Source organism: Schistocerca serialis, chromosome 2 (genome assembly GCF_023864345.2).
Source record: "Schistocerca serialis cubense isolate TAMUIC-IGC-003099 chromosome 2, iqSchSeri2.2, whole genome shotgun sequence".
NCBI lineage: Eukaryota > Metazoa > Arthropoda > Insecta > Orthoptera > Acrididae > Schistocerca > Schistocerca serialis.
In genome coordinates, this window is record NC_064639.1 from 739,608,594 (window position 1) to 739,621,935 (window position 13,342).

The 13,342-nt window shown below is 39.9% G+C and overlaps 1 protein-coding gene across 2 annotated transcripts in view; it reads right to left on the reverse strand.

Moving 5' to 3' along the window:
• LOC126457939 (uncharacterized) overlaps positions 1–13,342 on the reverse strand; it is a 422,121-nt gene that overhangs the window by 333,759 nt on the left and 75,020 nt on the right. For both annotated transcript variants that reach the window (XM_050094658.1, XM_050094659.1), the window contains one exon: positions 323–490. In XM_050094658.1, the coding sequence (XP_049950615.1) occupies positions 323–490 (168 nt within the window). The remainder of the gene's footprint in view (positions 1–322; positions 491–13,342) is intronic.

Consider the following 13,342-nt stretch of genomic DNA (forward strand, 5'->3'; position numbering starts at 1 on the left):
GCAACAACTACATTTGCCATAAATATTTGGAAATTCACTATAATTGCTGTTAGTGGTTCTTTAAATTAGTGCATTTAAAATGTTGACAGAACACCTGACACTTGTTTTTTCTGAAAAACAAAAAGCAATGAATCCATTAATTTTGGTGCACAGCTCCATAACTGTTCTCAAAATGTTACAGAAACAAAAAGTCATTTCACATGAAGTAAATTATGTATGGAAATTAGAACCATATTTTAATTTTTTTTTGTCCCACTAAGTAGTATCTTACTATGAACTGCAAAATAGGATTTAACAAATTCACTTAAGAATTGCTTCTTACCGTGTCACCATCAAGTCTGCTTTCTGACAACTGTGTTGAAATAACAGACAGTTTTTCATTTTTGCTGTCGGTGACAAACAGAAATCTGTCAGTGACCAGAATATATCCACACTCAGGAGGTAATTTGTGGACAAACAGTGGGACAACTTCAAGATCCATTCCATGAATCTGGAAGATCAAAAAGCATTTTTATCACACAGTTTTTAAATATTTTATATTCCTTTACTAACAGTTACTAACAGTTCTTTAATATGGAAAACATTCCAGAAAAAGGTACAGAGCGCAGTTGAACGACATCATCATCATCATCATCATCATCCCATCCTCATTCTCCCCTCCCCCTCTCCCCCCATCATCATCATCATCATCATCATCATCATCATCATAATCAACAATAATAACACCAAAAAAGTGGTATATTTCCTGCTTGTGTGTCCAAAAGAGTTTTTGTATTCCTTTCTCAATATTGCAAGTAATATGACAAGGGTAGTTTACTACTTACAACAGAGAGGAGATGTTGAGTCATTGTCAAACACAACAAGAAGACTGGTAGTTGGGGTAAGGAGGAGGCTTGGGCGGGGAGAGGGGGATAGCAGGGTGGGCAGGTCAAGATGGCGCCCACTGAAAAGTGCAGTGACACAACGCTTGTAAATAGCAAAAGTTAAATAGTGCATCGTGAAAAAGTGTCAAAAACGGGTAGTAAAAGGAATTGTATGTGTGAAGTACAATATGTGTCTGCGTGAAAAGTGTGTGATAATATGCCTAAAATTTATTAGCAACAATATTCACTGTCATGCCTTCACTGTTTGCAGGATGAAAACACAAAACTAGCTTCCACAGTGAGTTTGCAGGAAGAAATTATTAAAGTGCTTCGAAGCAACACTGACACTTTAAAAGCAGAATTATCAGTGCAGAAGCAAACAAATTGTGACCTGAAATGTGGGAAAAACTGTTTTTGCAAAACAAAAGAGTCAATACATGAAAATGACCTCAAAAGCAAATGTAATGATACAGTTATTAGCTCAAACAATGAGGCTGCTACACCTAAGAAAGAAATTCATGTGAAAGTCTCAAGAATCAAAAACAAATACAAGTGGACAAGTGTAACTTACAGTAAAAAGAATTCAGAACATTTCAGTAACGAAAAACGGAGTGAAAAAAATGGATTCCTTGTTATAGGTGATTCTCTGCTGAAAAATGTGGTAGTGCTGAACTCTGCAATACACATTTATCCAGAAATCAAAACCCACCAGTAGACGAAACACTTGAGCAACATACATAGCTCGCAGGATGATTCAGCAGAGGCATCTCGGAGAAGAATTACAAAGGCGTCTTCATCCACATAGGTGTGGATTCCCTTAGAAGCAGCACTGAAGAGGAAATTGTAAGTGAAACAAGAAATTTAATTCAGCCTGGTAGTACACTCTACAGAACATCTAGGATCAAGGTGAGTGGTATTATCTACAGGAGATCAGTCAGTGATCAATATATTGAGAGAATAAACTGTGATTTAAATGAAAACTGCAACAATCTATGAGTTGTGTTCATAATCCAAATAAATTCTTAAGCATAAATATTTGGCTAAAGACGGTCTTCATTTAAATAGGTTAGGATCCAAAATTTTTAGTACAATGTTGGCTGATACATGTAAAATTCTGCAAAATAGGGGAAACTTATAAGAAATAATGGGGATGAGAAACAGTATTTGGTAATGAAAGCAGCAAGACTGAAACAATACTCAAGAGAGAGTATGCTTGAGAGCATAAATAGAAAACAATGTCCCTACATAATGCACTTGAATATAAATTGTCTAAGTGCTGGCTTTTCAAACAGAAGTCCTAATTATTCTATCTAAATGTAGAATTATCAAAATTATTTGCCTCAATGAACATTGGCTTACATCTCACAATATTAAAATTCTTAATGAAACGGAAAATTTCAAATTAGCCAACAGCCTCTGTAGATGAGAGAAATCACATGGAAGCTCTTGCATACTTACTCATTCTGATATGAAATATTTAATAATAAATAATTTTAATCATTTGAATGAAGAGTGTATATTTGAAAGCTGCTGTTTCGAGATGGGGGACTAAATGTCATAGTAGTTTCTATTTATAGAGTACCAGAGAAAGATACACGTGAAACTTTTCCGGTGAAATTTCATGGCCTGCTCGAAAAATTCAGTAAAGAAAAAAAGAAAAAGGCAGTAATAGCTGCTGACTTTGACATTAATATCATAGTTGAAAGCACTGACATGTTCAAATTCACTGACTCAATAAAAAACTTTGGCTTCAAAATAAACTCCAAGCAACCCACTAGAGTAAATGCACAGTCAGCTACCTGTATTGATAACATTCTAACAAATTATGTATTTGACAATGTTTGTAAATTTTGCATAGATTTAGGAATCTCTGACCACTCTGCATTATTCATTGTACTATCAAAAATTAAGAAAGAAATTTCATTTAACAAAAGCCATATGAAAAGGAACTTCAGTGAAAATATTCAATTACATTTAGAAACAGCTGTATTTCAAGTAATAGTAACTTTAACAATTTTTAAGTGGCTTTCTTGAAATATTTAATGAAACTTTTCCACTTAGAACCACATGCAACAAAATGACTAATCAACTTAAATGGATAACCCAGGGTATAAAAATTTCTAGTGTTATGAAGAGGAAACTCTATAATGGACTGCTCTGTGTATGTACGGCAACTGCAGTATCCTGCGTACCTATATGAGTTGTTGGACACGCGGTGTCCTCCCGTAGCTTTGCCAGGACGCCAGAAGCCTGTATCCATTCTCTCTATTTATGTTGGTGGTCACTTGGCTACTTGTATCACCTCTCAAATAGTCCTCCTAAATGCAAATGGCTGTTTCACCAGTATGCGGGCTTCACAGCTTTATCGCTCTCATCTTCGTGTTCCACCACCTCTGACCTAGTTCGTTGTCCCAGATAGACATATCGTTCATGTTCTGCACTTTGTGTGCTGATCAGCCACCCCATCTTGCCAAGATACACCAGTCCACATTTACCACTGATTTCTTAAACTCCTGCAGTGTTTAGCTTGTCTACTACATCTTTTGTTGAGCCTAGAACATCTCTTTGTTCTTGCTCCAAAAGATTGGCTTGAAGTTGACTTGGCGGAGAATTTTGCCCAAATGTTCAGTGACCCCTTGTACATATAGTAACAGGGTTATGTTCTGTGCTTCCTTGTGTTCTTCCCTATTGCCTTCATACTCTTTTGTCACAGTTTTATCTATTATATTCTTCCCATAATCATTGGCTCCAAAAATGGATCTGAGGTTTTGTAGTTCCACCTTCAGTTGTTCATTATCGCTGATCCTGCAGGCCCTCCTGGTTAAAGTGTGAAGAGCGGACTTCTTCTGCATGGGGGTACCTGCCCCTGCTGGTGGCTTTTCTGCATACTCTGTAGCCAAGTTTACCATCAGGCTTATAGTAAACTTTCACATCGAGAAAAGACAGCTCACCATTCTTTTCAATCTTCATAGTAAACTGTATTTTACTATGCTCTTGATCGAGAGGTTGGTGAACTTCTGTATTTCTTCCTCTCCACGTGGTCAGATGATAAATGTATCATCAACAATCAGAGCCAGTAATCAAGGCATAAAGGTGCGGAGTGGAGAGCTGTTTCTTTAAATACCTCCATGAAGATGTCTGCTGCAACTGGTGAGAGAGGAACACATAGCTACACCATCCATCCGTTTGTAATTCGCATATTTCCACCAGTGGCAAGAAATAATGTAAACACCAATTCAAGCATGTCTTTATTCACCAATGGCAAAGAATAATGTAAAGACCTATAAAGAATGCATAACACCCATCCTCATATCCTCAAGTACCCTATTAAATTATGTAAAAAGCTTCCTCCACTATTATATAAGATCCAGAGTCTCTCTCAGTCAGCAGTTAGCTCCACATAAAACTCTGAGAAAGGCTATTTGCAATACTGGCCGAAATTTCAGCAATTTTATATATTGACAATTCAGTCAACAGCCCAGAAGAATTTAACTGAAAGTAATGAAAATGTTTGTACTGAAAAATATTTGTAAACACAGCTTAGACTGCAAGCTGTCAATATGCTATCGTAGCCCTTTTGAAATAACTGTGTGTTGCATGAGAAACATGCACAGTAGGAATGTGTATAGTGAAGAAGATGAGCAGATATGTGACGAAGTGCTGAGTTTTTGTATATGGACAATACCAAGAGGATTATACCTGTGGAGAAAATGTTCACACCATTTATCGAGCAAAAAAATTAAACAAGTATAAAATTGCTCACTAATGAAGCTGATGGTGTTAGTAACATCTTTCTGTGTGTCAACAGATATGGTAACATGCTGAGGAATGGCTGTACCTTATTTAGGGTCCATTCGGTTTTATACACCAGCCATTCAGAAACCTCATACACATACAGTACTTCAAATCTACTTTAGCTCTGTTTCTATCCATGAGGAATATTTTATCCCAAACTAAAATCTGCTCCTTTGTTCTGAATTATAATCAGGATTATGAGCCACTATTATTTCAGTATTTAATCACCTGAACAATCAGTAAAAAAATCCATTTACATACTTATTGGCTCAAAATTATATACCAGGTGTACCGGTATGAAATGAGTGCTTTTTTTTGTGAAAATTAAACACTAATTTTGAATTGAATAGTAAAAACATTTCATTCAAAGTACTGACCATAGCTTTCTATACATTTTGACCACCTTTCTGGCAATTTTTGGACACCACGCCAATAGAAATGTTCGTCTTTTGAAGCTAACCAATCAGACACTCAATTTTCGACTTCTTCGTAGGAATCGAAGTGTTCCTCAGCCAATGCGTGTCCCATTGATGAAAACAAATGTTAATCGGAAGGGGCCAAATCTGGTGAATACAGCGGGTGGGGTAGCAGCTCCCAGTCAAGTGTTTTGATTGTCCCCTGAACCAGTTTTGCTTTGTGTGCAGGAACATTGTCGGTTAAAAAAATTACTTTGCCACGTCTTCTGGCCCAGTCTGGTCTTTTTCCAATCAATTCATAGTTCAAATTGATCATTTGTTGTCTGTAGCGATTAGTATTCACAGTTTCACCGGGTTTTAGAAGCTCATGATACACCACACCTTTCTGATCCCACCAAACACAGAGCATTGTCTTCTCGCCAAATCGATCTGGTTTTGCAGTTGATGTTGATGGTTGTCCCGGATTAACCCATGACTTTTCCCGTTTAGGATTCTTAAAATAAATCCATTTTCCATCGCCAGTACTAATTCGATGCAAAACTGATTTTCTTTCATGTCTCTGAAGCAAAATTTGACAAATGGTTTTTCGGTTTTCCATCTGTCTTTCATTCAATTCATGTGGCACTCATTTTCCACACTTTTGGATCTTTCCCATAGCTTTCAAACAGTCAGAAATTGTTTGTTGTGCAACGTTTAGCATTGCTGCCATTTGCTTCTGACTCAAAGTATCATTTTCATCAAATATTGCTTGCAATTTGGCGTCTTCGAACTTTTTTGGCGGTCTTCCACGTTCTTCATTTCTTACATCAAAATCATTATTTCTGAGCCATTGAAACCATCTTTTGCATGTTGCTTCTGATAGAGCATGATCACCATATGCCTCGACAAGCATTCGATGTGACTCTGCAGCACTTTTTTTTCAAACGAAAACAAAAAATTAATGCTTTCTGCAAATCATCACTTTCTGGTACAAAATTCGACATTGTTAACACATGAAAACATATGATGTTATTTGTTCCATGACTTTATGTATACTAAATATCTTTGACAGATGTCATACCAACCACACAAAAAAAAAATTAAGGCTTGTTCACAACAAATGTTCCCTATCGACACATTTGTATCTTAACGCTCATTTCACACTGGTACACCTGGTATAGCAATACATTTTCTCCCACTACATTGCACTTACATCGATGGCATCGTACAGATTATGTATAACTATGATTGCACTTGCCCAGGTAGCCACATGTGTTACATGCTACTTCTGGGATTCGGAAAAGCATGCCGGCTTTGGATCGAATCGATCAGGTGGATTAACAACGAAAGCTGGCCTGCCTGCCAGCCTGGATGTGGTTTTTTGGTGGCTACTTAATTTCAGCTAAGTGAAAATTGTGCTGGTTCCCAAGTCTGACCTCAATTACATGATTCATGAACATTTAGAAAGAATGGTAAAGGTGTGGTGACAGGTAGGGCATCTGACCACCCTCTACCGTTAACAATGTCTGAAACTACCCTCCTCACCTTGTCCAGAAACAGATCTCCCATATCTTATCTATTCAGTCACCTAACATCCACCAATTAACCACTATCCGGCTCAAAAGGAGCATCAGTACCACCCATGATGAGCAACTGAATCACATTATCTGCCTTTGTTTTGTCTACCTTTAATTGTGGCCTGAGATAAGAAATATCCTCCTAACAATCCTCCTCACCCTTCCCACAATGAACTCCTGCCACCCAATCAACCTACGCAAAATTCATGTCTGCTCCTACCCCACACCTTCTCCCTACCCCTTGCTCATGACGCATATCCCAGCAATAAATCTAAATGCAAAACTTGTCCCACACACCCTCGAACTACCACCTACTCCAGTTCTCTCACAGGCATCTCCTACCCCATCAAAGGCAGAGCAATTTGTGAAAGCAGCAACGTAATCTAAAAACTTAGCTATAACCACTGTGCCACATTGTATGTGGGTAATGCAACTAACAAACTGTCTGGCTGCATGAATTACCACAAACAAACTGTGGTCATTCATGTCCTTTCTTGTTTGTCCTTCAGCACCACTCCTCACAGCCTTCTCTTTTCTTTCCCACATGTGCATTCTGGTATCCCATTACCATGATCTTCTGTTCACTTGTATCTGCATTTAAATTCAAAGTCCTCCTCTTCTTTAATAGAATATCCAACTTGTAGTGCATACACTTCAGAATTCCCAAATTCTTTCCTTTCACTTTCATCCTGACCATCACCATATTGTCACTTATTCCCTTAACCTGCTTTCCTAACTAGTGACACTCCATGTCTTCCTTCTTCCTCATACCCACCTCCAGTACAGCCTACATTCACTCTTCAATTCCCTACTTCCTTTACTCTTCCACCTGGTTTCTGACAACCCTAGAATATACAGTCTCTTCCTGTTCATCAAGTCCACTACTTCTTCCACCTTTTCTGACAGTGTCTGTATGTTCAATGTAACAAACTTAGTCCTTGGAAATTGCAGAATCGTCTCCCATTATTTCTGTTCTTTCCGAGGCTTGTTCCATGTTCCGAAGTACATATTTTACCCACTACTGTCTTGCTGGGCCTATTATAGCTGGATTTGTTAACTGAGTTTTACCCTAGCTATGTAAACTGTAAATGAGAAATCAAATCTGTTCATAATTCTTGTAATATTTTTAGGTGAGTAGCGGTGTGTCCTTTCTTTCTATTGAATATCAATAATATGAAAAGCATCTGTTGCTACTCACCACACTGATGATGATGGCCATCATACCATCATCATCATGTTTTGTTATCAGTCCCTCAATTTACTGGAAAATGACATAAAAAGGTATGAAATGAGAAAATCAGCTCCTGGGTCTGTAACCATGTTATTGTGGATGGAAATGTACCTGATAGTAGCTTCAGCCAAATAGTTAAAACTGAAGTAAAACCCAGGTGATTAAAAACTGTCGATAGTTGCTGAAAGATACACCAAGGAGGCTTATCACAGTCAGTACAAATAAAGTGGGGTGAGAAACTAAAATTGGGCGAGAAAAGCATACTGTACAGATTAGAACTAATTAGCTTAAACAGTTAGATTAATAAAATGCATACATAAAAGTTTTAAAATGCATGAAAAGTGTGAAGGGAGAAAGTAGCCTGGGGCCATTCAGGACACACGCCACAGTGAAACGTATTCCCCCCACAACTAACCCTGACAACGAACTTGGAGAAGCATTTAAGTTTGTTACAAATACCACTTTACCTCAAAAATGTAGGATTTCGGTGGCTGCTAACCTTTCGTCTACAAATATCGGAGGTAATGAAGTAGACACATTGATTTTTTGTATCAGATAAGCCAGCATGGCACACACTTTGAGAACATGAGCAATCATGAGATGACTACCACAGCTGAAATGGGTAGGGGAGGAGGCGGGGGGGGGGGGGGGGGGGGCGTGTTCTCATGACACAAAAGGAGCATGTGGCTAAGTCTGATGTAGCTAATATGCAGTCAGCACAGTATAATGGCTTCTTTACGAGAGTTCTGGAGAGAAGTATTCCATGTTCAAGTTTGTCTCCTGAGGATGCTTCTTTAGCTAATTTCTCACTGAGTTCATTTCCTGGAACATCCATGTGGCTGCATCTAGACGAATGTTACTATTACTCCAAAACTACTGAGACCAACTAACAGGTCTTGGATGTTGGCAACCAAAAGGTTTTTGGGTAAGCAGTGAGGTACGCCTTGTAAGTAGCTGATGGAGTCACTACGAACCAGGAAGTCCTTTAATGGCAAGAGTTTTAATGTACTGCAGAGCTGGTGATGTGGTCACTACCTGGAAGAGAATACTTCTCATGCCTCCAACTGTGTGCAAAAGCAAAACCAACCCTGTCATTGTCTTTTGATCCATTCGTGAAGATGTATGTCAAATTTGAGCAGTCATGGGGGAAGTGAACAGAACAGGAATCACAGAATGTTAGGATCACCATTTTTCTGGTGGCCACAAAAGAGGTCCATCCAAATCACAGGACTGTGTACATATCATGGGGGACGTCAAGAGGGACACAGACAAGACGAGGCAGTCAGATGTCCTCAAATAGAGCCTCCACTTATATTCCAGCCGGTCCACCTATTTTTGGATGATTGATAAACAGCCTCATATGTTGGTTTTGAAATAGGGTCAAGTATCATGGATGGATAGCCATCTGACAGATTACGATCACATAGCTCAGCAATATTTCCTGGTGTCTAATCCTCAGTGATGGAACACCAACTTCCACCAAAAGACTGTCTATGGGACTTATACGGAAGACTTCACAGCTGACAACCACACACCACTGTGATGGACCGGGACTAAAAAGCTCATTACAGAGGGTGTGCCAACTTGTAGACAACATATCCAGAGTCCGGTCACAGTAAAGGCAGGCTTTACAAAATCGCAGAAAAAATTTGCAGTCTGTGCTCCAGGAGATGCTGTTGAGAAATCTGAGGGTATTAAGCTTTCTCAGGCAATTTGCCTTGAACTGGCATACATGTGGTAACCATGTTAACTTTTTTTTTTTTTTTTTTGGTCATCAGTCTACTGACTGGTTTGATGCAGCCCGCCACGAATTCCTTTCCTGGGCTAACCTCTTCATCTCAGAGTAGCACTTGCAACCTGCGTCCTCAACTATTTACTTGACGTATTCCAATCTCTGTCTTCCTCTACAGGTTTTGCCCTCTACAGCTCCCTCTAGTACCATGGAAGTCATTCCCTCATGTCTTAGCAGATGTCCTATCATCCTGTCCCTTCTCCTTATCAGTGTTTTCCACATATTCCTTTCCTCTCCGATTCTGCGTAGAACCTCCTCATTCCTTACCTTATCAGTCCACCTAATTTTCAACATTCGTCTATAGCACCACATCTCAAATGCTTCAATTCTCTTCTGTTCCGGTTTTCCCACAGTCCATGTTTCACTACCATACAATGCTGTACTCCAGACGTACATCCTCAGAAATTTCTTCCTCAAATTAAGGCCGGTATTTGATATTAGTAGACTTCTCTTGGCCAGATGATGATGATGATGATGTTGGGTTTGTGGGGCGCTCAACTGCGTGGTTATCAGCGCCCGTACAATGATCCAATCTGTGCTCAGTCCAATTTCGCCACTTTCCTGGATGATGATGAAATGATGAGGACAACACAAACACCCAGTCATCTCGAGGCAGGTGAAAATCCCTGACCCCGCCGGGAATCGAACCCGCTCTTGGCCAGAAATGCCTTTTTTGCCATAGCGAGTCTGCTTTTGATGTCCTCCTTGCTCCGTCCGTCATTGGTTATTTTACTGCCTAGGTAGCAGAATTCCTTAACTTCACTGACTTCGTGACCATCAATCCTGATGTTAAGTTTCTCGCTGTTCTCATTTCTACTACTTCTCATTACCTTCGTCTTTCTCCGATTTACTCCCAAACCATACTGTGTACTCATTAGACTGTTCATTCCGTTCAGCAGATCATTTAATTCTCCTTCACTTGCACTCAGGATAGCAATGTCATCAGTGAATCGTATCATTGATATCCTTTCACCTTGTGTTTTAATTCCACTCCTGAACCTTTCTTTTATTTTCATCATTGCTTCCTCGATGTACAGATTGAAGAGTAGGGGCGAAAGGCTACAGCCTTGTCTTACACCCTTCTTAATATGAGCACTTCATTCTTGATCGTCCACTCTTATTATTCCCTCTTGGTTGTTGTACATATTGTATATGACCCGTCTCTCCCTATAGCTTGTTAACTAACTGTTAAATAAAAGACCTAAAATTTTGAAACTTTCAACAACTTCAAGTAACCGGTTACTGAGGTAAAGTTCATGGAATGGGCACACAGTTCTGAGTCGAAAAAAGTGCATGATGCAAGTTTTTGTGGGAGAAAATTGATATTCATGATTCAGGGTCCAATTATGTATTTTCTGTATGGGCACCCGAAATTGGCACTCTGTGGTGTGCAATGGTGGAGAGTTGTACACAAACACAAGACATCTACATATAGTAACCATAAAATCATCCCCCCCCCCCCCTGCAGTCACTATACCATTAACTGTGATGGCAAAGTGGTTTATGCTCAAAAGCAAATCTTGAGGGAACCCTGTAAGTACTGGTTACTGAGGGTTGATTCTATACAGACCCACATTCGTCAGAGGGACAGGGGATTCCAGAAAAAATAGGTATAGGAAGGAAACCTTGGAGAAAATGGGTACAGAGCACCAGAAGCCCCACTCAGTGTAGACAGGATGTGACACTGCCAGGTGGTATATCTTTTGTAGGTCAAAGAACACCAATTGGGTGTTGGTGAGTGTTGGGCTCTGTAGTTTCCAGATGAATCAATTGGACTTTGTTTCATCAGAATCTCTGAAAGTCACTTTGAAATTGTGATATACGTTCTCTGGCTTCCAGGCACCAACAATCATCAATTGACCAGTCTTTCGAATAATTTCTACAACCCATTAGTTAGAGAGACTGGTTGATACGTACTCAAAATTTGAGAATCTTTCCCCATTTCAGGATAGGAATAAGGTAACTTCCATCTGTCAAATACAACTGAAAAACTTGAGAATGTATTTTATCCTCTCGTTGTCTAGGTGTTAACTGTCTGATTATACATTTTACCATGTCCAGGGGCTGTCTCAACACTCTACAATCACACTGTGGAACTCCCATTCACAAAATAGTACACTGTATGATGCAAAGCCTTGTGCATGACAGGAGAGTGAGTTTCACTCCACTAGGTGTACCTGGTTCAGAAAATTAGGATGGCCACATATGAAGTGAAGTTCATACTTGAGACGAAGGGGTGTGCGTCCCCATAGATGGTACACATTGTTTCCAAAACTCCTGCTTTCTCTTCTTCATTTTAAAACTATGCCTTTGATCAAAGTCTCTTGAATGCTATTAAATGTTCCATAGAGGAATGGCACTTGTGTTATTTGAAATGCCCTGTGATGTTCTCCAATAGCTGCAGCTACTTCTTCAGACCACCATGGCACCAGCATCCATCAAGAATTTGAAAAACAAGGTGTATTGTTGCTTCCTCAGTATGTATAATCATGTCACTAGCACCTTATACCACTCCTCCGATATCCTTCTTTTGGCTGGTTTCCACAGTTGCTTTGTAGCTGAAAACTTGTCAGTTGGCATTGCAAAATGACCAACATGGTGTGTGTTCCATTGGTTGATGGGTCAAGAAAGAGTGATAGGAAAGTTATCGTTGTCTCAGAGGTCACCACGGATGGATCACTGGATTAAGGTGAGATGCTTGGGCTGCAAACTGCAATATCTATGGCTGAATATGTTCCACAGGCCGTACTGAAATGTTTTGCGCAGCCAGTGTTAAAAAAGCGGACTGCCAATTCTGAAATTAACGGCTCTATTTTTTGGCTGCCCCTCAGAGGCCTGTGGGCACTGAAATCCCCAATAGGGGGAGGGGTGGAGGCAGGTGATCCACTAGCTCCAGGAGCTCATGATACGGTATAGATCTGTTCGGGGGTAGATTGACGTTATGCACTGTTAGCCTAACTGACAGACACAAACAGCCACAGCCCCTAACAAAATGGCCACTGCCACCTGCTCACTGAAAGTGTCAGATCCAATGAGCAAGCAGACCTCCCATCATTAATATGATTTATACAATACAATTTGTAAATTTTACTAGCTGGGAGTTGGTTTTCTGAGAACTGTGCCTCATGAAGTGCCGTGTCACCTGTAGAATAATTAATCATTAATTGATGGACTGCAGCCAAGTGGCAATGGTAGCCATTACAGTTCCATAAAGAAATAAGATTGGGATGAGAAAGCAGCAAAGAGGAATAGATGTACAGATTATGGATATTTTGCTGCTGAGTCATGCTCCACCTGAATGTGCGGTTCTTCACTGATATTCATATGCTCGACCTCAGGGGAGATGGGAGCCGGGTCAAGAGGAGCAGTAAAATTTGATTTAACTTTCAATTTATCCTTCTTGTCCCTGTAAGGTTTTGGGTCCTGTGAGGATTTTCCTGTCTTGACTTTTGCGATGGGGAAGGACCATTTTTCTTCTAGGACTCACAGCCTGTAGCTCTGTCATCTGGGTGGTGGTAGAGTGTTGTTCTGTTTTGTCCTGGGAGTGGGGGTATCTTGGCAGGTGTCCTCTTCCCTGATGATGCCAGAGGGAGACGAGACCAATGGTGTTGTGGGTGTGGGGATCGAGGGAGCTGGTGTTTCCTCTTCCTGACTGAAAAACAGAAACTGACATGTGACTAGGGCAAGAG